The sequence below is a fragment of the Bicyclus anynana genome, chromosome 8 (assembly GCF_947172395.1).
Source record: "Bicyclus anynana chromosome 8, ilBicAnyn1.1, whole genome shotgun sequence".
NCBI classification, from domain to species: Eukaryota; Metazoa; Arthropoda; class Insecta; order Lepidoptera; family Nymphalidae; genus Bicyclus; species Bicyclus anynana.
This window is the reverse complement of record NC_069090.1, coordinates 3,805,468-3,829,587: the sequence shown is the minus strand read 5'-3', so window position 1 is coordinate 3,829,587 and position 24,120 is coordinate 3,805,468. Positions and strand designations below refer to the sequence as shown.

General features: G+C 37.1%; 2 protein-coding genes across 7 annotated transcripts in view; one reads left to right on the top strand and one right to left on the bottom strand.

Moving 5' to 3' along the window:
* Positions 1-7,603, bottom strand: part of LOC112058613 (Krueppel-like factor 3) — a 52,290-nt gene extending 44,687 nt beyond the window's left edge. Inside the window, exons 1-3 of one of the 5 annotated variants that reach the window (XM_024099516.2) lie at positions 7,090-7,603; positions 5,270-5,515; positions 3,867-3,925 (exon numbers count right to left, since the gene is read on the bottom strand). In XM_024099516.2, the coding sequence (XP_023955284.2) occupies positions 3,867-3,878 (12 nt within the window). In that variant the 5' untranslated portion in view covers positions 3,879-3,925; positions 5,270-5,515; positions 7,090-7,603. The remainder of the gene's footprint in view (positions 1-3,866; positions 3,926-5,269; positions 5,516-7,089) is intronic. The other 4 variants (XM_052883007.1, XM_024099517.2, XM_052883008.1 and 1 more) reach the window with 4 other exon arrangements.
* A 3,202-nt stretch (positions 7,604-10,805) lies between these two features.
* Positions 10,806-17,726, top strand: LOC112058611 (tRNA pseudouridine(38/39) synthase). Of its 2 annotated transcripts, none has more exons than XM_052883125.1 (10): positions 10,806-11,004; positions 11,624-11,759; positions 12,132-12,262; positions 12,835-13,036; positions 13,646-13,815; positions 14,337-14,545; positions 15,255-15,402; positions 16,116-16,259; positions 17,063-17,247; positions 17,598-17,726. In XM_052883125.1, exons 2-10 carry the CDS (start codon positions 11,673-11,675, stop codon positions 17,657-17,659), a joined length of 1,338 nt encoding a protein of 445 aa, XP_052739085.1. In that variant the 5' UTR covers positions 10,806-11,004; positions 11,624-11,672; the 3' UTR covers positions 17,660-17,726. The 2 variants fall into 2 exon arrangements, with proteins under 2 accessions (XP_052739085.1, XP_052739086.1); XM_052883126.1 differs by having other exon boundaries at positions 10,806-11,008.
* Positions 17,727-24,120: the final 6,394 nt, after the last annotated feature.

The following is a 24,120-nucleotide window of genomic DNA, read 5'->3' as shown; positions in this document are numbered from 1 at the left end:
TTTAAGAGCTTGTGGTAAGTATAGTAGACAAAGGCTAACTTGTAAAGAATAAAAAAAAATAAGATTTGTTACTCTCCACGAAATATCGACGCATGCAAGGAACAATGCCAATTACATTCCACTACAATACCTACGTGGGGGTTTACCACAACCTTTCGCAAAACCATCATGATCTGTCTATTTTATTTCAGGGCATAAGTAATATTACCTCACTAAGTGGTAAAAATTTAGTGAATTAAATGGTCGATAACGTCTAACCGACGTTTTGACGGCCTCCGTGGCGCAGTGGTATGCGCGATGGATTTACTTGACGGAGGTCCTGGGTTCGATCCCCGGCTGGCCCGATTGAGGTTTTCTTATTTCTTCTCTAGTGGTCCAGGACTGGCTGGTGGGAGGCTTCGGCCGTGGCTAGTTACCACCCTACCGACACAGAGACGTACCGCCAAGCGATTTAGCGTTCCGGTACGATGTCGTGTAGAAACCGAAAGGGCTGTGGATTTTCATCCTCCTCCTAACAAGTTAGCCCGCTGCCATCTTAGATTGCATCATCACTTACCATCAGGTGAGATTGTAGTCAAGGGAGGATAAAAAAAAACCAAAATTGCTACACGAAACAACCCTGCGATATAAGCTTATCGCAGGATTGTTTCGTATATCGATGGAACTCAGGATACGAAACGTTAAAACATTATGGAATAGCTACGGATTTAAGAGCTTGTGGTAAGGCACTACGCATATTTCACTCCGAAACCGAAGCATCTTCAGAAGTAGATTACAATGTTCAATTGTAAATTACACATAAATTTTGAAGGGTTTTCTTGGGTTTTTGTTGAATTCGTCGATTTTTCGCGGAGAATACCTAACCGGTTTTTTTTCATTGTTACTATGTAAGTAAGACGCTTAAAATAGTAATAAAATTTAAAAAATCTACACTAAAAAGCGATAAATAAGATCGTAGGTAAGCGATAGTATTGTCTAAGGTACTGATAGATTTCAAGGCGGTGCCAAGTTTAACGCAAGGCAAAACGAAACATTGCATTTTTTTTTATTTAGAAATATTTGGAGGAATAATTAATAAGGAGCTATGAAGTTATCCGTATTTTATTGTTACATTGGATTTAAATAAAAACAATAAATATTTGTATTAAGTATTGTTAGGCATTTCGGTCACGGGAAGGATCTAGTATCGAAGCTAAAGCTACTATTAACGGCTAGCAAACGCACTATTAATTCAATTAAGTAAATAGATAGTAAACTCTTGATGATAGTTTTGGGCATAGATTGCTAAACTTCGTGGGAACGATAGTTGAATGGTATACGCACACTGTAGTCAAACTATTTTTTTAAATAACGCTACTAGTATATAAGTCGCTGTTTATTCGCGTTTTCTTTGGGGATATTGGGATGTGTAGCCATTTCTGCGCCATACAAATCCGTTTCAGACGTTAGGACGTGATTGGTTACCAGATATCTAATAACAACCTATATTCGGCTCACTGTAGAACACGAGTCTCTTATCAAAATGAGAGGGGTTAGGCTTATACTCCAACACGCAGGACCAATGAGGATTGGCATAGGTACTACACACACGTAGAGAATTAAAAAAAAATCTCAAATATCCTCACGATGTTTTTTTCTTTACCGTTTGTTTTATACATAATAAATTAAATATCACGTGTTGATTATTAAAAATGCACATAACTGAAAAGTTGAAGGTTCATCCCCGGAACGGATTCGAATCTACGCCCTCCGTATCGAAGGCAGACGTAGGGCGATCATGGTTTTTATATATCCTTATAAAAAAAATCAGAGAATATTGCGTAGGTGAAAAAAAATTGCAGATTTTCAAGTCTTATCGTTCTACCTTGTTCAAAGAACTACGCTAATTTTATCGAAGACATTGAATATGTATAGCAGAATATGGTTTAGAACTCGAGAATTTGAAAAATAATGTTTATTATGTAATTAAATAAGTTTAATTAAAAATAAATAAATATTGAATTTCTTCACTTAAAACAGTAGTGCGCGTAATGCTTCACAAGGATGAGGGATAAAGAGAAAGGGCGTACAAAATGGAGCAAATTGGACATCGCCCGTCCTTGTCGGCGACACAAGATGTTGTGAAGGTGTGAAAGGGACGCCGAACCGTGCCGTGGGAACCTAGCATTTGCTTTCACTTCACTGTCCTATTAAAAATATGGCGATCGGATTTTATTATCTGTGATTTATTATCTATTTATTCTTACTTAACTGCCTCGTTGTTTTAGTGGTTAATTTATTGGGCCACGGGTGATGAGGTCCAGGGTTCGATTCCCGGATCAAGGCGAAAGAGTTATTGGATTTATTTTTCAATTTATGCTCTGTGCACTGCTCCGTGTCACACTTGTGCACTATAATATCTATCACTATGAGAATCAAGATTTACCACTCTAACGTTATTCTAACAATGTATGTTAGATTCTAACATGTACATTGATATCAGTAGATAGGCAGTCTAGAGTCTGGAAAACACCACTAGGAGAGTATGGATATATGAAATATTTTTTAACAATAATATTCTACAACTTCCTCTGAATTGAGCTTTTGACAAATCCCACAGGAAACTCCCGGCCCCGGTTATTATCCGGATCCCGGATGAAATCAGCGATAAAAAGTAGCCTTAATGTTGCTCAATAACCTCATATGTTCTAGTCGATAAAATCAATTAAATAATTCCAGAGTTTAGCCCGAACAGACATACATACTAATAATTAATGGACCAAGAAGATAATCCACCTAATGTTAATTAATTTTAAGAATATTTTTGCATCTTTTAAATATGACCAATATTCCCATTCCCCTCCAACTAATCGGGAAAGACTGTTAGAAGTGCGTACGACAATAGACCAACGGGGCGGGGATCGAACCACCACCCCTCGGTGATGAGTCCGAACCCTCTTACCGTTGAGCTATTGAGGCTCTAAATGGTTGGTATATAGAGTATGAATAGGGTAACTTCGCAGGGCATACTTACAATGCAATATCTACATAGTGACGAACTGTGTCTGTCAACCTTTTTTATTTTTAACGTGGGGAAATCCTCATGGAAACCTTCTCGCCATAGGGAGGCAAGAAGGTTATGTTGGTCTTCAACCGACTAAAACCCCACGGTGTTCCTACTCGCCGCCTGATGACTGTGTCTATTAACCTTTTTTTTTTTCTTTTACGTGGGGAAATCCTCATGGATACCTTCTCACCACGGGACTGGTGACCACTGGCCCAACTTGCGACCAAACGGCGTAGAAGAGAAATGAACAAATAGCGGCGCAACCGAAAACCTCGCTATCTCTTTAATTGCGTTGGGAAGAAAGAGATAGTACTCCATCGCTATTGGTCGACATTTGTCTATTTCTTTTGACAAGATATGTATATATATGATATTTATGATATGTATGATATTTACTTATTATGTAAAATATATTATTTATATATATGGGGAACTGGGGGAACACTAGTTTACAAGCAAAAACGCGAAAAAAAAACTAAATAAAATATTATTACATATTATTTATTATTTTACAAGTTAGCCTTTGACTACAATCTCACCTGATGGTAAGTGATGATGCAATCTAAGATTGAATTATAGGATTGAACTTGTTAGGGATGAAAATACAAACTTATTTCGGTTTCTACACTTTTCACTATCACGGTTTCTTACCGGGACGCTAAGTCGCTTGGCGGTACGTCTTTGCCGGTACAGTGGTAACTAGCCACGGCCGAAGCCTCCCACCATGAAATGACTAGAGATTGTTGGTAAACAGTGCACATCTAAGTAGTATGGCTCAAGTAATAGGTACCTACTATAAGTTTAAGTAAAGAAAACTCACCATGTAAACCATTAAGTGTCTTTAGTCCAAATATTGTAAACATTGGCTGCTTGTCTTAACTGCAACAAAAATACTTTAATTACAATATTGTCGAGTCACCATAGTCAAAAGAAATGTTAAGATTTTTATAGATTTTCGACCTCACGACTCCGTTCGCGTGAAATCCTCTTTTTTACAAATCCCGCGGGAATCATGTATTTTCCGGGATAAAAAAGTAGCCTGAATAATTTATCTCTATACAAAATTTTATCCAAATCGGCTCAACGGATTAGCCGTAACAGACAGACGTACTTTCGCATTTATTAAATGGATGTTTTGAGGGCCTCCGCGGAGCAGTGGTATGCGCGGTGGACTTACAAGACGGAGGTCCTGGGTTCGATTCCCGGCCGGTACGTAGGTATCTATCGATGAGCGAATTTCAAGTGGCTAATTAGGCCGAATCTTAATATTCAGTGACTATTGGATACGGCCTCATATGTCTAATGATTAGCCACGTGGCTTTAGAACAAGAGGGTCAAAGTTTGAGTCATGAGTCAGGCTATAAAATACTGAACTTTGGGTTCTAATAAGAAATTTTAGGTAATAATTTTTTTGGGAGGTTTGTGGTGTTACACCCCTTTGCCTCCGATCCGAAAGTATGTTAAGCTGTCAGACTTTGGTCATAATCAATAACATCTGACAGTAGCCAAGAAATAATCAAAAATTTACACGCTGTGATTCTATGCTCTATATCTCTTCTCATAACATAAGGACGCCAGATCCTCATGAAGATAAAAAGAAATTGCGGAATTATTTCTTCTTCTTCTTCTACTCTCCAATTTTTTTTTTTTTTTTTTATTCTTTACAAGTTACCCCTTGACTACAATCTCACCTGATGGTAAGTGATGATGCAGTCTAAGATGGAAGCGGGCTAACTTGTAGGAGGAGGATGAAAATCCACACCCCTTTCGGTTTCTACACGGCATCGTACCGGAACGCTAAATCGCTTGGCGGTACGTCTTTGCCGATAGAGTGGTAACTAGCCACGGCCGAAGCCTCCCACCAGCCAGACCTGGACAAATTAAGAAAATATCACTCTGCCCAGCCGGGGATCGAACCCAGGACCTCCGTTTTTGTAAATCCACCACGCATACCACTGCGCCACGGAGGCCGTCTAAATTAGCAAGAGTTAGTGTTTTGCATCATCATCATTAAGAGCCACCAATGGTCGTCCACTGCTGGACATAGCCCTCATGCATAGACTTCCAAACAAAACAGTTTCGAGCTGCCAGCTTCCAGCGGCTCCCTCCCTCCATGTCCTTGGTCCACCTAATGGAGGGTTGACCAACAGGTTACCATAGACTTACTAATCTTTTGCAAGGAATATCACAAGTAAATTAAAAAGTATGAAATATGTTACTTACACATAGAAAAAATCCTTGATTTCTGAGTTTGTTGTAGAAGTTACACTTCATTTTATTGATATACCTAACTAATTAATATCTAATACTGGCCATAGTATACCATGACGTTCAAATCTACATTACAAGTCACTGCACTTCAAATATTTTATATTAAGTTTATTATGTTTATATTCCTTGTTTACATTATATTGAATATTGTTTGCTATCTTTCTTTAGAAATTTCTTTCTTGATTTATGTTTATCTATCTGTAAAAATGCAAAATTGTAACACAGCTATTTACAGCCAGTCTTTCCAACTGATTTCTGGGCCTTTTTAAATATTGGTCATATTTACAAGTAAATACATTTTTTAAATTAGTTAATTTTTTAAATAGATTGAATAGTTGAATCTACAAATAAAGTGTCCATATGGTTTCCATTTGTGTATTGTTGATTTAGATTGAAAATAGTGTAGTAGGTATAATAATCCTTGGACATAACAAGTCCCTGAAACAAATATCTTTGCAATCCATGGATTCACAGAATCGGTGCCGGGTCCATTATGTGGCAAAACAGAAAGACTCTGAGCAAAGTCTTGTGACCAATGTAATGTAGAGTTCAGGAATTCCTTGACAATTGATTAACACTTCCCTTCTCAGCTCGTGTTGTTCTCCTTTTTTTTTTTTTATGTGGGGAAATCCTCATGGATACCTTCTCGCCACGGGGAGGCAAGAAGGTTATGTCGGACTTCAACCGACTAAAACCCCACGGTGTTCCGACTCGGGAACGGGAACATTTCGTAAACTACCGCAACCCAGCCAGCGACACTCGTGTTGTTCTCCTAGCCTAGCCAAAGTTGGTAAGGTAAGTATGGTCAATATATTCCCAAAATAACATTTAACATGCCATCATCATCTCACCACTAGGAAAGGTCTGGCTGTAAGATGACAGACCAAGTGTGTTTGTGTATTAACTAAAGGCTTGTTTCAAATAAAGAATGTTCACTCAGTTTAACACACTAATGTGTTGCCTGTCAATTGACTACTGTCAAATGCTTGTTTGTATACCTTAGTAGGTATATACAAAGCTAATACTATATGTGATGAGTGGCTTTAATAGTCCTGATTCACAAGGTGACAATATGGAATGTAACAACTATATTTAAAGATACTGATGTTGATAAAGTCAAGAGTGGAACTTTTTCGGCAAGCCGCTTCCACCGTAAGCTTCATTGTCAAGTCCCAGTCTTCATTATCATCTGATAGTGGTTGTTAAAAAAAAATCTAACCCTAAGCTGTCCAAACCCATATTGGAGCAGTCTGATTGGTTAAAGCTCCATATCTCCTTTACAGAGAGGGATGGCCAGACATCTGTGTCTATGTCTGTGTCTGTACCAATCAGACTGTTTATAGTCTTGTCTCTGTCTGTACCATTCGGACTATGTAAAGACTTATGTCTGTGTCTGTACCATTCAGACTGTGTAAAGACTTGTGTATGTGTCTGTACCATTAAGACCCTGTAAAGACTTGTGTCAGTGTCTGTATTATTCAGACCAAAATAAAAATACAGCAACGATGCTTGGCAGTAGTACTTTTCTAGACAATCACACATATAGATGAAATAAACTTAACAAAAAATATGTCTAAAATTAATGTATTCCAAAATGAACTTTTTGATGGCGGTAAAACTAACAAACTTTTTTACTCCATTCCAGTTAATATTTAAATATTGCTGTCTTCATAGGTACATTTAATTATATGTTTTCTTTTGTTATTGTACCTACGCATGTAGTTTTCTAAGGAAGGAAACTTCACTAATTAAATATAAAAGGATATGCAGACCTGAATCTTGCATACGATTTGTTTAATTAACTATGTTTAAAAGTAGTTGCAATTATTTCACTGTTGGATATCACTAATAACTTGTGTCACAAATGAAATAAACCATAGTAACCCTTATTTTCTTGGGGTTGTATTCACAACCTTTAAAAAGAAGATCGTGAAAACTCAAATCAAAACAAATCACAAAACGTAAATAAATAAAAAATAGCAAACTGTCAAAGTCATTCTATAACAATTGCTACTCTATTTTTTAGATGACCCAAAAAATCCTTGAACGACACATGATGAGTACGAACTTTGTAAATTAGCCGGTTTATACTTGAGAGTACAGACAATAAAAAGGCTGTTCATTTTTTTTAAATTTGAAGATCTAACTAAAAAGGCCGCTTTAATTGTAAAATAAAATATAAAATTATTTATAGAAAGAGATTAGCTTAGTTGGAAAGTAGGCTTCGCGCGCGGTAAAGACCGCTACACGCCCGTAGCAGCCTTCTAACACTGCGTACGTAATGTGCAGTGCGATAGTAAAATATTGCGTCCGCTTACTGCGGCCGGTTTAGCAGCGAAGTACAATGCACCTACAATGCCATAATCATTACAGGGACAATTACGGATACAAAATACGCTCCTGTTTAGAGGTCGATTTGTCGCGTTCGTTTTGCTTTTTATTCATTTAACGCTATTGTCAACCGCTGGATTATTTATGTATACAAGTTTTATCTATCAAAAAATTAGAAATTCTTATTATTGACGTCAAAGACTACCTACTTAATTAAACCTGATTAAGTTTTAATTTGAGTCATAATCAATATCAGCCTTTAACAGGCCAAGCCTCTTTAAAGGAAATGGAGCTTAGACCCACCACGCTCCTCCATTGTGGATTGGTGCGGGTGATAATTTTAACCTCATTAACGACCACTAACTTACCACAAGTTATTGATAATGACCAGGACCGACGGCTTAACGTACTATTCGAGGCACGGTTGCATAATACCACTTACTTCCCAAATTCGGGCTGGATTTTTTTTATTATTCTCTACAAGTTAGCCCTTCACTACAATCTCACCTGATGGTAAGTGATGATGCAATCTAAGATGGAAGCGGGTTAACTTGTTAGGAGTAGGAGAAATCCACACTCCTTTTGGTTTCTAGACGATACTGTACCGGAACGCTAAATCGCTTGGCGGTACGTCCTTGTCGGTAGGGTGGTAACTAGCCACGGCTGAAGCCTCCCACCAGCCAATAATTTTGGAATTACAACTGACTTAGAAGAAAGTACGCGGGTGAAACTGCGAGGTTCTGTTAGATAAAGAAATTTATCTGGTAATACGGGATCCTCATTGCTTAGAATACCTAGTAGTATTTAATCAAGATACGTGATAGCCCAGTGGATATGACCCCTGCCTCCGATTCCGGAGGTGGTGGGTTCCAATCCGGTCCGGGGCATGCACCTCCAACTTTTCAGTTGTGTGCATTTTAAGTAATTAAATATTACGTGTCTCAAACGGTGAAGGAAAACATCGTGAGGAAACCTGCATACCAGAGAATTTTCTTAGTTCTCTGCGTGCGTGAAGTCTGCCAATACGCATTGGACCAGCGTGGTGGACTATTGGCCTAACTCCTCCCATTCTGAGAGGAGACTCGAGCTCAGCAGTGAGCCGAATATGGGTTGATAACGAACGATTTAATCAAAGTAGTTATTTTATTTGCTTCATTATTATCAGCCTATTTTAACTATCCACTACAGGACCAGGCCTCCCCCCTTATAGAGGGGCTTATGATACGAACCACGTCGCTCCAAAACGGTTTGGCGGGTGCAGCACCGGCCCGAAGTAAATTTTAGAATGGAGCGAAATCCAAATATGGCGTCTCTTCTGTCTTCTGTTCATTTGGACTTCTGGAGTGACCAGTGGGACAATTGAAAAAAAGAAACTTTTATTTTTCTTTACCATGTAGGCGTCCTTTAGGATTTGTCACCTGGAGCGACTGCTCCGTTCGTCGTTTGGACGGACCGGCCCTGGGTTAATAAAAGTATGTTTTTTGAAGAAAAATATTTTTTTTTATCACCAAAGTCGATGTACCAAAGCAGCGTAGTAACATTAATTGAAGCTGTATTTTTTTTTGTATTTGTATGTTACCAACAAGCTTAACAAACAACAAAACGAACAAACAAACCAATCATAAGTAACCAATAATAAGTCTTCAAAAAATATCGTAATACTCAGGCTCAGGCTGTATAGTCACCGAGTTTAGCTTGTCCCCGTTGTGGGCAAATTAAAAATGTCGTAAAACGTTGTAGAAAACTTTTTTTAAAAAAGTAATGATTTAATTATTCGTAGAATTATCAAGATTAGATGTTTAAAATATAATTAGAGCCGTGATAGCTCAGTGGATATGATCTCTGCCTCCGATCCGGTCCGGGGCATACACTTCCAGCTTTTCAGTTGTGTGCATTTAAAAAAAAAATATTACGTGTCTCAAACGGTGAAGGAAAAACATCGTGAGGAAACCTGCATGCCAGAGAATTTTCTTAATTCTTTGCGTGTGTGAAATCTGCCAACCCGCATTAGGCCAACGTGGTGGACTATTGGCCTAACCCCTCTCATTCTCAGAGGAGACTCGAGCTCAGCACTGAGTCGAATATGGGTTGATAATGATGATGATGATGAAATATAATTAAGTTGCCGGGCGGTAAGGGTAGGGCTGGGTCGGGTATGGGCATTCCCCTTTCTTAAAAGGAAGAAAAACTCAGTATCTCATAAATAGCCAGACCCAGGATTTGAACCCAGGACCTTGTGATCCGAAACCACATATGCTAACCACGGGACCTACAAGGACCTAACATAACCACATTAACATCAAAATATCGGGAGCACAGAGACATTGAGAAACGAGATGTGATATAACAAGAACATGGCTCCCAAGTAACGGGACGTGATGTCTGTATTAAATCAAACACTCACCGGTAATGTACCTACCCATAGGTTTGCGATTCGGTACAAGTACTTATAATTCTATGTACCTACCTAAGTAATTAATTAAAATCATACTAACTTAAGTAGGGTTCAATAGAAGTAAATATGAGAAAGTATTCATGGTAGGGGAGCCCATGATGTTAATATTAGTCGACGCCCGCGACTTCATCCGCGTGGAAGTTAAATTCACACGGCAGGCCAGCGTACTGCCATCGTAAATGGACGTGTTACGACCCTGTGGTACCTATTTGATCATTAATTTGTTCCAAAGCTATTTCAAAACAGTGATATCTTTTCAGATATTCATTGAAACAAAATGGTGTCAAGGGCAATAATTATTTTGTTCAAAAATAAATACTTGTGACGATTATTGTATTTATTTGGTTAAGTATTAATAACATGTTCTTAAAAAGACCTTCGCATGATGTATCATTTTAGAAAGATGTAAAGAATTTGATAACCTTAAAAGAGACTTATTACACGTAATATTCTGTTATTTTTAAAAACACACTTCAAACCAGTAGCTCTCGAGATTAGCTTGTTCAACCAAACAAACAAAATCTTCAGCTATAAAGTATGATTTTTTTTAATGTAAAAAAAAGTGTTCTGTGGTCTTTAATTCAATTTTTGAATCTATGGCTTGCTCTGTAGTCTTGAGTTTGTCAATGTCACTATGTTTTCTATTGTCAGTTTGATGTTTGTCATTGTCATTGTCAGCTGTCAATGTCATTGTCTTGACGGACGTCGTCTCGTGTCGTCTCGTCGTCATGTTTTGTTTTGTTTTGCCAATATTATGTTCAACTATTTATTCAATTAACATCAATTGATAATATTAATACCTATTAATATTCATTCAAAGTTATTATTAATTTTTTATACCCTACAATCTAACATTATCCCATAGCCATAACCACAACCCGGCCCAGAAGAACTGCAGCAGGTAGGTACGGCTGAAAAGAAAATATACTGAAAATTGTTAAAAAAGATGCGCGAAACCTTAATACCATAGCCCGTGGAGTAAACTCCAAGATATTATTATTTTAGAATTATATTTTTAAAATTTTCGAGTAAGTATCAAAATATAAATTATATAAAAAAAGTGCATGATCTATGTTTCCTCGTTTCGAATATTTCATCAAAATTCTCGCACTTTAACAGTGTCAGTTGTGTTTCCATTAGCAAATTTGGTGTGATCCAGTAATTATATTTCTTTAGCTTTTTTGTCAGAAGTAGAATTATATTATATACCTTGTATATGTGATTTAAATTGTGGGAAGCATTTCCCCATTATATTCCAATACTTTATACAATTATTATTTATTATTACCCAGGTAATGGGAAATGGGAATGCATTGTGATTTTCTGTGCATAGCTACATTATAGAAACAATAAATCAATAGAGAGTAGTAAAATAGTAAAGAAAAAAAATAGTTAAAGTAGGTATATGCTTAAAACAATAATTATTTTATTTGAGGTGACTTGAAACTTGTAAAAAATTGCACATAGGGTTTCAAAATGTAGTTTTTACTTTATAATGTGGTTTCATATTTTTTTTACAGTTTCTGAAGAGCTTAAGGGTTCTAGCTAGTTTTACTATTGTTGAGTAAAATGGCTGACAGAATAGAGATGTTGCCGCCCAAAAAAAAGAGAACAAAAGGTCTGACAAAGGAAGATCTATTAATTTTGGACAAAAATGTAACTATTCAATAAATTTTTCTCTCTCCTATATAAAGAGAGGTCTGGCCCTATAGTATATACATAAAAATTAATAATTATTTATCTAGAACAGTTCAAGATTACAATAAATAATTCCTCAGAATATAATTTAATTAATTCCCTTTCCCACAGGAATATGGGGATAAAATATTGGCTATGACACTAACAATTACCTTTCTATTGGTAAAAAAAATTTCAAAATTGGTTCAATAGAACCTCACAAACTCACAAACACAACCTTTTCCTATTGCTTGGGCACTTACACTAGAAGGATCTGTGTTGTGAGCGCCAATCAAAAGACATAGTAGTAAAATTTAAAAAGTATTTATAGTCAATTTATTTACTTCACAGGATTTAGTAGAAAGGATTCTGCAATTAGAAGCACACAATCATCAGTTAAAAAATAAATTAAGCAAAAACTTGGAAAATGGGAGAAACAGTGACAGTGTTACAAGAGAAAATAGAAAATTTGACTTTGCCAAGTGAGTAAATTAGGGCTGGTTTCACCATAGGCCTAGGACCTAGGTGATTTGCTTGCAAAGTTTCAGGGGAGCTTTTTGCCTGGGTGGGTGGATGATTGTCTTTCAGCCCCTTTTGGGGCTGGGTTGAGGCATCTTGACCTATGTGCCCTTGTGTGGACTGTGATTCCTTGCTATCTTGGTTTGGGGCTGTGTCATATCCGGTGGGCCATCATCACTAAAAACCCATATTCGTCTCACTGTTGAACCACAGAAAACATATGTGGTTGAACTAAGTATCAGAGGGGGTTAGGCTAATAGTCCACTGCGCTGGCCCAATATAGATCAGCAGGCTTCACATAGAGAATTGAGAAAATTTTCAAATATGCAAGTATCCTTGCTATGTTTTACCTTCACCATTTAAGACATTCCTTTTTTTTAAAGCGTGATATTTATTTTCTTAAAATGCACAACTGAAAAGTTGGAGGTGCATGCCCTGGACCAGATTTGAATATACACTCTCTGAATCAAAGACAGCAGTCATATCATGACTTAGAGAGTAATGTACAAACTACTTATTTCTGTGTTGTCCCCAGATGTCACTACCGTCGGGTACTTCTACACATCCTATACTTCGGATGGGACTACCAAGGCTTTGTTGTGCAGGAAGACACAACACAGACTGTAGAACACCATCTGTTTCACGCTTTAAAAAAGTCATGTTTGATAGAGAGCAGGGAAAAGTCCCAATATAATAGATGCGGGAGGACTGATAAGGGAGTTAGTGCGTTTGGACAGGTAAAATAGGGTACTTGACTCATCAAATTTAATATAAACAATATTAAGAATTTAATAAAAATTAAGAACCCAGGATCCGGGGAACATTATTACAACTGATTACTATCAAGTTAATTTTCCGTAAGCTTCATCTTGATGAGACGCTCAACTTCGAAAATTCTTAATTCTGGTAGCTAACTGGGTGAACTCCTCTCCTCCCAACTTGTATTAGTAATGAGGTTATTTAAAGTTGTTACTTACCAGCTATTTTTACTGTTGCTTAATTAATAGTTATACAACTTAACAACCACGATGTATTACAAATTGCGTGGTATCTCTTTTGACGCTCAAAAAAATTTTATATCCTGGTAACCCAGTTAGCTACCAGAATAATATAAATAAGACCCAGAATAATAAATAACACCAATAAATATATCCTGTGTTCTCACAAATATAAATTTTAAATCGTTATACATACACATGTAATTTTAATACAATGAAACATTGATTCGTTTGACGCAGTTTGTATGAATATGTTTGATCATGATCTTACTTTTAACAGAGGGCTGACCTCTAGCGAGGCAGGTCCTATACAAAGTAGTTGGTCTGAGATTTTTTCATCAATTTCAGGTGATATCAATAACGTTACGCAGCAACCACGAATCATTTGAACAGACTCTGCCGGATTCCCTGTCATCAGAATTGCCGTATTGCAAGATCTTGAACAGATTGTTGCCGAAGGATATCCGAGCTGTAGCGTGGATGCCGATACCTGAGGATAAACCGGAGTTCAGTGCAAGGTAATTTTATTAATAAACTAGGAGACCCATTTCCGTTCCCGGGCAAATACGGGGATAAAATAAAGCCTGTGACACTCAGAAATAACATGGCTTTCCGAAAGTAAAAGAATTTTTTAAATATTTTACACACTTGTTTTTTAACTGACTTCAAAAGGAGAAGGTTCTCAATTCTACGTAAAATTATTTTGTTTGAAAGAGTATACTTCTAGATTGGTCCCATTTGATTTTTATGAAAATCGGTTCGATAGTTTTGTGTCAAAATCAAAATAACTGACAATAACGAAATTGCCCATACTGTGCCATTTATGGTAACTATGCTAGGACACACTAAAAACTTTTTAACAAAAAATAATTTACCGATTACAAAGATGCATTACTCTAAAAAGCGATAAATAACCTTGTAACTATGTCCTTTCTATTGATCGATTTGAAGGTTGTGCTACAAAATAGAATAAACTTTAAGAGCCTATTTGGCTTATTACCGCCTTTTAATATTCACCATATTTTTTTTAAATTTTCAGATTCAATTGCAATAAGAGAAAATATAAATACTATTTCCCAAAATCGTCCCTCGACGTGTGCGCAATGCGCACCGCGTGCGGCTATCTGATTGGCTCGCACGACTTCCGCCATCTTTGTAAGATGGACGTCGGTAATAACGTCACGGAATTTCGGAGGGAGATATTCACAGCAGATATTGTCCCTGTTGATGAAAATGATCGTGACTGTGGTAAGTACTGACTATTCTTTCTAATTAATCATCATTATCATCGTCATCATCATCATCATCTACATTACATTCATCATTCGATGGATATAGGCCTTTTGCATGGACTTCCAAACACGGTGTCAAGCCGCCAGCATCCAGCGGCTCTTTGCAACCCGCTTGATGTCTTCAGTTCATCTAGTGAGGGGTCGACCATCACTGCGCCATTTCCGTACTTTGGGACCCCAACGTCCATCGGCTCTTCAAGCTATGTGTCCTGCTCATTGCCACTTCAGCTTTTCGACTCATCGAGTTATGTTAGTAACTAGTTAGTCAATTGTTTTGAAATGTATCTCTATACTGCAGTCGACTGCTGTTGGCTGCCGCCGAGAGCCGTCGACTGCACTCATGGGTAGCAGCTGCCGCTCATGTAAATGAACACTTAGATGTAGACATTATGTTGCAATCTGAGTCGTAAGTCGATAGAGTATCCTGAAACTAAATCTAGCGACCTACTCAAAATCTATCTCAATTATCAACTCTTTCACTCAAACTATTTTGAGCTCGAGCTCGATTTTCTAAAATAATTTACTAAAATTTATAGGGAGCAATATTTTTCTTTGCGCCGCCCATTCGGCAACATTTCTTTAATTTTCTTTACGAGAATTTTATTTGAAAATGATTGACAGATGCTATGCATGGTTGATTTGTCGCTATAAAAAAATATTTTCAGCTACTTCGATGTATCAATTGGTGATAGAAGGTTCTTCATTTCTTTGGCACCAGATCAGGTGTATAATGGCCGTATTAGTCCTGGTTGGCCAAGGGCAGGAACCGCCTAGTGTTGTCAAAGAGTTGCTGGATGTAGACAAATATCCAAGGTAAGAAAAACAAAATACAAACGAGGATGCCATAAAGCACTTTATATATGCCACATGACTGTTTTACGTCACCACTTTGTTTTACGTAAACGCTACGGAGGAACACATTATAAAAATATAGAAAAATAAAGATAACTTTTTTATTTATTAACGGAAGTATTTACTAATGCCACCTTCAAGTACATTGACTTATTGACATTTATTTTATATTTTCCTCAGTCGCTATTTTCATGCTTTATATCTAATTTTTGGATCTACTTAAATATTGTTTCTTGTGAATAATTTTTAATTAATGTGTATAACATAAGTACTATTGTAAAATATTGGTAAAAATTTGCACGCTGATTTACTCGGTAAATTGTGTTGGCAATCATACTATTATTGTAAGATCTATTTGTAACCCACAATATGGCAAATAAATTATTATTATTATTATTATTAAAAAGTAATGCCTATAACACAAATGAGACAAATATACATTACATCTTACTAACAAGAGTGTTACAATGGGTATTTACGTGCAGTGGCATACACAATTTTTTCAACATGAAATATAATAGGAGAAAATTATAAAACTGAGCGCCTCCACGCAGTTTTGCGGATGATATAGACTAATATAAATACAAAAAACTGTGCAATCTGGAATATTACATACATACGGGTGAATACATAACCTCCTTGAAGTAGGTGATTATGAATAATATTTTTTTCAGAAAGCCGCAATACACCATGGCACTTCACATTCCTCTAAACTTGTTCCACTGCAGCTACGACATAGACGACTGGTATTATGATAAAGAGGAATTAAAGAATGTTATAGCACAGTTGCAGAACGATTGGACTATACATAATGTCAAGTAAGTGTTTCATCCATACTAATATTATTAAGAGGTAAGATTTGATTTTTGGTTTGTTATGTTATGAATGCCTTTTAAACCACTGAAACGTTTTAAAATACTTTCACCAATGAAAAGCTACATTATCAGCTAGTAAAATTAGCTACCTATATTTTATCTCCATATAATGTTATTAAATTCCCGTATACGTGAATGGGAACTACATTGGAAATCACGAGGGTCTAATATCGTGGGTAGATCTAAGAGCAAGTATTACATAAAGATGACATGAAATAATAATACTGTGAGCGAATAAGATGTAGATATACGAAATCCTGAAGGAGTGATAGAGATTCATCATTGTGGTCGCTTAATGGAACTTAGCCACTGTCTGCAAAAGTAGTTATTTATGCCATTGTCATGTAATAAGGCCCATTGTTGCACGAGTGATTTTTATGCAATGTGGCGAAGCTGATTTGCACAATAGACAGCATGAGTGCTTCAATGGCTAAGTACGTACAGTGGCATACAAAACTTTTTATGACCATGATATAAAAGAATTAGCAAAGCTTGGTAAATGATATATAATTGGCGTTGGGCGTGGCCTCCTTAATTTGCCTCTTATAAGGAAGCCTGAATTTTTGTAGCCAATAATGTGGAACTATTTAAATTAAAAAAACATTGTAGCACGGTTTACCCGAGTGGTAATGAACATTATCAAACGACCTGTAAAATCGAAAAGCTTTGTAATATGGTATGAGGTTTTATATTGAGTAAATAACGAAATGGGAGTTGAAAAATTCATATAAACCAACCTTTGACAGGTCTACCATGATAAAAGACTGTGTGACCAATCTAGAAGGCATTCTAGACAGCGTGGTAGAAAAGATACCTACGGATTACGTTGACACCAGTATGACCAAGGACCGAGTGATGGCGCATACCAACTGTTTGATACAAGGAGTCAAACCTAGAACTTATATACCGCTGTTTGAAAGGGAAACATGTCGTGAGTATCAATACATATAAATAAAATTATAGTTCTTGAATTTTTTGCTTAAGGTTTACTTTATGGGGTGATAGGAGGGATCATTAGCTATAAAATTGTTGTCGGGTAGATCGGGGAAAGATGTACCGGTTTCAAAAAATATTTCAAGTTAAGAAATGTGGGTATTTCTTAAATTATAATAAAAAAAAAAAGAAATGCCTCTTTTTTTCGAAATCTGTACAATTTTGCCTCTTAAATTGCAATTTGATAGGTAATGATCCCTATTATCACCCCTTAAATGGATCGCTATACGTTTTCAGTTACCCTGTATATTATTGTACCTACTTACAAAATGTGTTATTTGTTTACAGCTAGCCTTAAAGAAAGGATTGAATACTACGCAAAAAAAAGAAGATTAGATGAGACGGAATAGGTTTATTTAAAAAAATCTTCCTTTTTTAAATTGTTAAGGCGAAATAAACTTTTATAAATTGTTAATTTTTTTTATTGTTTTACTTTATACCTGCTGCAAAACGGTATGAGGTATGATGTAGATTGACGTTCCTCTCTCATATTGTACCAATGTACAGTCAGATGCAATATTTATTACGTCTCCGGAATAACCTGCGGGTGACCCTACTCGCAGCTCAAACTTAAAGTTTTTCCAATAGTTTTCCAAGCCACCACACTGGCCCAATGCAGATTGGCAGACTTTACACACGCAGAGAATGAAAATTCTCTGGTATGCAGGTTTCCTCAATATGTTTTTCCTTCATTGTTTGAGACACGTGATAGTTACACAATTCACATATTCCATACGTAAGTACTAGGTGGGTACTTCCAAACAACGGTCTCGAGCCGCCAGCATCCTCCGGCTCCCTGCAACCTCTTTGTCCTCGGTCCACCTAGTGGGGGGTCGACCAACACTGCGCTTTCCAGTGCGGGGTCGTCCATCAGCACTAAGGGGCCTGCCCATTGCCACTTCAGCTTCGCGACTCGCTGAACTACGAGTACCGATGTCAGTGACTGAGTAAGTTGGTTCGTCTGCGGATCTCCTCATTTCTGATTCGATCACGCAGAGAAACTCCAGTCTCCAAGCATAACTCGCTCCATCGCCCGCTGAGTGACTTAGAGCATTCTAATAAGGCCCATATAGTTAGCAACCAAGTCTCGGATCCGTAGGTCATCACTGGCAACACTGTTCGAAGACTTTCGTCTTCAGGCACTGAGGAATTTTAGACGTAAAGATATCGCGGAGTTTCCCGAATGCTGCCCAGCCGAGCTGGATTCGGTGGTTCACCTCTTTTTTGAAACTGGACCTACCTAACTAGCATATACTATACCTATATCATATCGATACTAATCGATAAGTAGTCTGTATCGAAGTCGATACAAGTTATTTTGAAGTATGACGTAGCAAACTTGACCTTACCCAATAATAATAAAATTGCCAGTAGGTACACATCGAGTTCCATATTTAGAACTGAAATGAAAATGTTATTTCTGATACCTTCAACTATACCTACCTTAACCTACTTGAAATAAACTTAAAGGTAAAGTAAGAATACACCTTTTTACTGTCGACTACCTGCACGGCTATTCTTTAACAAAGTTTTTTAGAACTCGCAAGTGCGAGTTTCGAATTCACCGCTATCTTTCTCATTCTATAGTAGGTATCGTGTAAAACAGAGAGTTGCGAGTTATAAAATATCGTTACAGAATAGCCTAGATGAGCTATGTATCCGTTCCTAGGGTGTAGGTGGTGGTAGTCGGTTTAATTTTGAATTTATAAAGCTACTCTCGACAACTCTGTATTAGGTAATTGTAAGTGATGAGTACAAGTTTACAACCTACTAAAGAGTAGGTAGAGTAAAAACTACCCTGTAACGTTTACAGGGTAGTTTTTTAACTTCTGACTTAAAAAAAGTGGGGTGTTATAAAACCGTAACGTGTCTGTCTGAGGTAATGGCTTGTAGGCGAATGTATGGATTGAGATGCGGTTGTTTATTTGAATGCTGACATGAGTTTTAGACGTTTTTGTTTTATTATGAAAGGAAAGGCAAAGGTAGATACCTATTAATGTTTGTCTGTCATTCTTTTCGATTATTTGGAAAACTATTGAATAGATTTTCATGCGGTGTTAGCCAATAGATGGAGAGATTCATGAGGAATATTTACGTTTGTAAATTGTAGGTACCTAATTTGTCAAGGTTTTCTGCAAATATAACGATAATTGGCGGGCGTGTCGGAAAAACTCAATCTTTTTGGTTAGGTAGGTATATAATAACAATGCATGTTGGGATAATTCGCTTCTATCAGAATATCATCTACTATCTAGGTATCATATACTATCAGGTTTCGTTTACAATTACTTATTTTTTGTGACTCTACCACCGGTTCAAAAGCAACTGTTAAATTAATTGTCTGCTAAGAGCCGACAATTAACTTAACAGTTGCTCTTCATAGCCTAATTTTTTTAAAGGTATTTAATGGGGAAAATAGTAAGTAGGTAGGTAGGTATATGATGCTTCATTGATACGAATGGTAGTTACATACAGACGTCTTTGACTGGTTGGGGTGTTTTAAATAATAAATGCAGCACAGGTGGGATACGACTCACGTGCGACGTCATCCTGACGTCAGGCAGTCAGGCTACATCACGACGTTCATGAATTTTTAACCGACTTCCAAAAAGGAGGAGGTTCTACGTTCGGCTGTATGTATGTTTTTTTTTTTTTTTTTTTATGTATGTCCAGCGATAATTCCGTCAATTATGGACCGATTTTAAAAATTCTTTTTTTGTTTTGTAGGGTTTACTTCCAGGGTGGTCCCATTTTTTTCATGTCAGGATCTGATGATGGCATCCTGGAGAAATTGAGGGGAACTTTCGAAAGTTGTAGAGACGGCTAGTACGTTTGTTAGTGTTTCCATAAGGTATTTTAAACCACTACAACTTTATGAAGGTTTGGAGTTGGTCTGATGATGGAGCCGAAACATAGACGATAGAACTCGTCAAGGATTTACAGCAGTCACCTTTTGTTTGGGTTTGATTAATTTGTATTGATGAGTACTTTCCACCTATATGGGTTGTGACTGTATTAAGGGTCTGGTGATGAAGACGAGGGACAGTGAAGAGAACTCCTCGACGGTTCACAGTAGCTACCTTGTGTTTGAACTTGATAAATTTGTATTGATGAGAACTTACCACCTAGATGGATTGTGACTGTATTAAGGGTCTGATGATGAAGACGAGGGACAGTGAAGAGAACTCCTCGACGGTTCACAGTAGCTACCTTGTGTTTGGACTTGATAAATTTGTATTGATGAGAACTTTCCACCTAGAAGGATTGTGACTGTATTAAGGGTCTGGTGATGAAGACGAGGGACAGTGAAGAGAACTCCTCGACGGTTCACAGAAGCTACCTTGTGTTTGGACTTGATAAATTTGTATTGATGAGAACTTTCCACCTAGAAGGATTGTGACTGTATTAAGGGTCTGGTGATGAAGACGAAGCACAGTGAAGAGAACTCCTCGACGGCTCACAGTAGCTACCTTGTGTTTGGACTTGATAATTTTGTATTGATAAGAACTTTCCACTTAGATAGGTTGTGACTGTACACACGCAGTGGGTATGCTAACACTAAAAATAAAAAAATAAAAATTTTAATAAAAAAAATTCAACCGACTTCCAACTCAAAAAATGACTTTAACTAAAAAGCAAAAAATAACATCTTACCTATGTGCTACCTTCTGATCAGTTTGAAGGCGGTGCCAAGCCAGTGTCGTGTTTTAATTAAAGCTGTTTCTGGAATAACCCAGAAATTTTGTAGTTTAAACGTATTTAATTAAAACATCACTGGCTTGGCACCGCCTTCAAACTGATCAGAAGGTAGCACATAGGTAAGATGTTATTTTTTGCTTTTTAGTTAAAGTCATTTTTTGAGTTGGAAGTCGGTTGAATTTTTTTTATTAAAATTTTTCTTCACTGTGGTACAGAATATTGTTTTAGGAGTAGGTGCTTACGTTTTAATGGCATGTTCACCAGTTATACCTATTTATAAGAGCGTGTTCTAAATATAGGACACAATCTTACTCTTTACTGTAATATTGTATCCTATATTGTCATTGATGTAGAGCTTGCAACCACCACGCTCCTCTAAGCGTATGCAGGTTAGTGATGAATGATGACTCTGACACGTCGAAGGCCGGCTTAACGTGCTCACCGAGGTTAAACCATGCTGCTGCCGCCAACTTCAGGGTATATTCGAATACTAAACTTACCTTTTGTATTTGTAGGTCAGCCAATTTTCTTTTTTTTTGTTTTTTTTTTTTATATAGTGATTGATGAGGTTAACAATGATAGGTGGGTATTATCAATGTAAACTGTTGAAAGAATGAGTTTTTCCAATATTCAATAGTGATTATAATCATTTTCCATCAGCGACTCAGCGTAACTTGTTCAGCCATTTACAAGATATGGGGGGAGGGGGGAAAGTAGATCCCTATTTTCTGGTGTGTGGTTTATGTGCCTACTGGTGTGCATTTCAATTATGCAAAAGTAGGTACACTAACAATCATAAGGACTTATTACCTACCGCATTTGTACCTATACGTGTAAAATGGAAGAATTTTCCATTATGCACGTGTAGTGTCTACCCTAGTTAAGTTACGCCTTTGGAAATTTATCAAAATTTTAAATTTTATCTTGTCATAAAAGTACATTCTATTCTAAAATTATATTAAATTGTAGTCTATAAGGAAAAACACAATTTTATATTAGTGTACCTACCTAGGTACATTTTATTTTGTAATCATAAGTGATTTATGCTGCGTTCCGGTACGATGGCCCAGCTTAAATTTTATGCAAATATTCAGAAATCTCGTGTCCCCGGTTTTTTCCCCTCAAAAGTAGAAATATTAACTTATGACACAATTAAATTTAATCTACCAGAAAAAAAAAAGGTTCCCGCGGAATTTGTGATAGGTAACTAAATATAACGCGGACGGAACCGCGGTGTTGTAAGTACGTATACCTACTTACGTACTAGAAAAGTGTATTAAATTAAAATAAATAATATAAGTATGTAGGTAGGTATATTAATATTCGATTACAGCTAGATAAATGTTATCACCATGTCATGTTAGTAAGCATACTGAGATCTGAGAAACAGTGACAGACATTAAATAAACAACACAAGCGGACGCCTGTGTACGGCGTGAGGGAGTCATTCGATCGGTAGGAGATAGTACGAAATGTTCCATGAGTTAGGTGGGGAGTAGGTAGTGGGAGAACGCTCGGGTGGCCTAGCTCGTTCTTGGTGTGAAGTTTGATCCGTCTACACGAGAATACGCGGCGAGAATGACTTGAGTGGAGAAGGGGACTGTTAAATAGTTAACCGACTTCTTTTAAAAGACGTCTTCAACCCTACATCCTTCGGTCAGAAGTCCGGGACTTCACTCAAGGTTATTCTCTGCCATTCGTGGGTTTATTGGTAACATTCTTGGTGGGAACCGATAGACCTGGCCGACTTTCATTCAATAATAGTGTGTTGCCCTTTTAATCCGCTTCTGATGTCAACTCGGGTCCGACACAAGCGAATTCGTCCGCGTGGAAACCCTTGATTAAAAGTAATAGGTGAGTCAACCTTACCTAACTGATGATGGAGAACTGTTTGGCTTGTACGTACTATCATGTATTCTGTGGTATAATTCGTGATATACATAAGTAATACCGCTAACGCAGCGCAAACAGCCTTTTTTTTTAAATTTTTCGGTAGTGTTTATCTGGGCTTTTGACTTTTGAACCGTTGTTGATTTGACTTTCACTTGAAGACAGAGAAGGTTATTGAGCAACATGCTGAACTTTTTATCCCGGAAATTCAGTCGTTTATTTTTAACTGAATTTCACGTAGACGCGGGCTTCCGCTATACTCATATTATAAAGAAGTAAAGTTTGAAGTATCGTAGGGGGTAGTCTCTGGATCTGCTAAGCCGATTTTGAAAATTCTTTTGCCACTAGATAGCCACGCAGATAAATCCTCGGGGCTAGTCACACTAAAAGGCGAAAGTTTGTGTGTGTGTATGTTTGTTCCTGAAGCGGTTTGGCTGAAATTTGGAATGGAAAAAGATTTCACTCTGGATTAATATAGGCTACTTTCATCCCGGAAAAATCCATGGTTCCCGTGGGATTTATGAAAAACTGAATTCCACGCTGACGAAGTCGCGGGCGTCCGCTAGTAAGTATTATATACGTTGGTAAGTCGATTTTACGAAAATTCCTCTCTGAGGTCGCATATTTGCCGTAGTCAGCAGTGAAAACATTTTGCGAGTGGGGTAAAAGTATGCAACGTTCTTTTATAACCAACTTTATAAAAGGAGAAAATTGACGTGTTTGTGACCTTTGTGTACCAACGAGTATGTTTATGAAGTATGTTTTAGTCTGTGGAAGTTTGAACCAAAACCTAGGCTTAATGGAGTGGGACTTATGACTAAGATTATTTCTCCAGTCAGTCAAACCCCCCACCCTATCTTACCCTGTGGTTGGAACCCATGACGTAAGTGTAAGAAACCAAATCTCGTCGTCGCCGATTGGCAGGAATGCAGGTTGACATTGATTTAAAAAATTATATGAAAATAAAAAAATAACGATATTTATACATTGTGTTTGAAGATAGTAAATTTACTGTCACCGTAAATAACGGATGAAATAATGATTTTCAGCAATAAATTATTGTAACACACCATGGGAAAATACATCATGGTATTCTTGTATCGTGTCACCGAATTACATGCTACCGGCTCGATAGTGATGTAAGCGAGGAAAATTGCTTATTATCGATAATCCTTTTATCAAAGTAATTTTTAATGATATCTTTTAAGTTATTTTATAATAA

Excerpts from the sequence above, each read along its gene's own strand:
- LOC112058611 (XM_052883125.1), top strand. The coding sequence starts at position 11,673 with ATGGCTGACAGAATAGAGATGTTGCCGCCCAAAAAAAAGAGAACAAAA. Across the intron at positions 12,263-12,834 it reads AGAAAATTTGACTTTGCCAA|ATGTCACTACCGTCGGGTAC; the intron begins GTGAGTAAATTA and ends TGTTGTCCCCAG. Across the intron at positions 13,037-13,645 it reads GAGTTAGTGCGTTTGGACAG|GTGATATCAATAACGTTACG; the intron begins GTAAAATAGGGT and ends CATCAATTTCAG.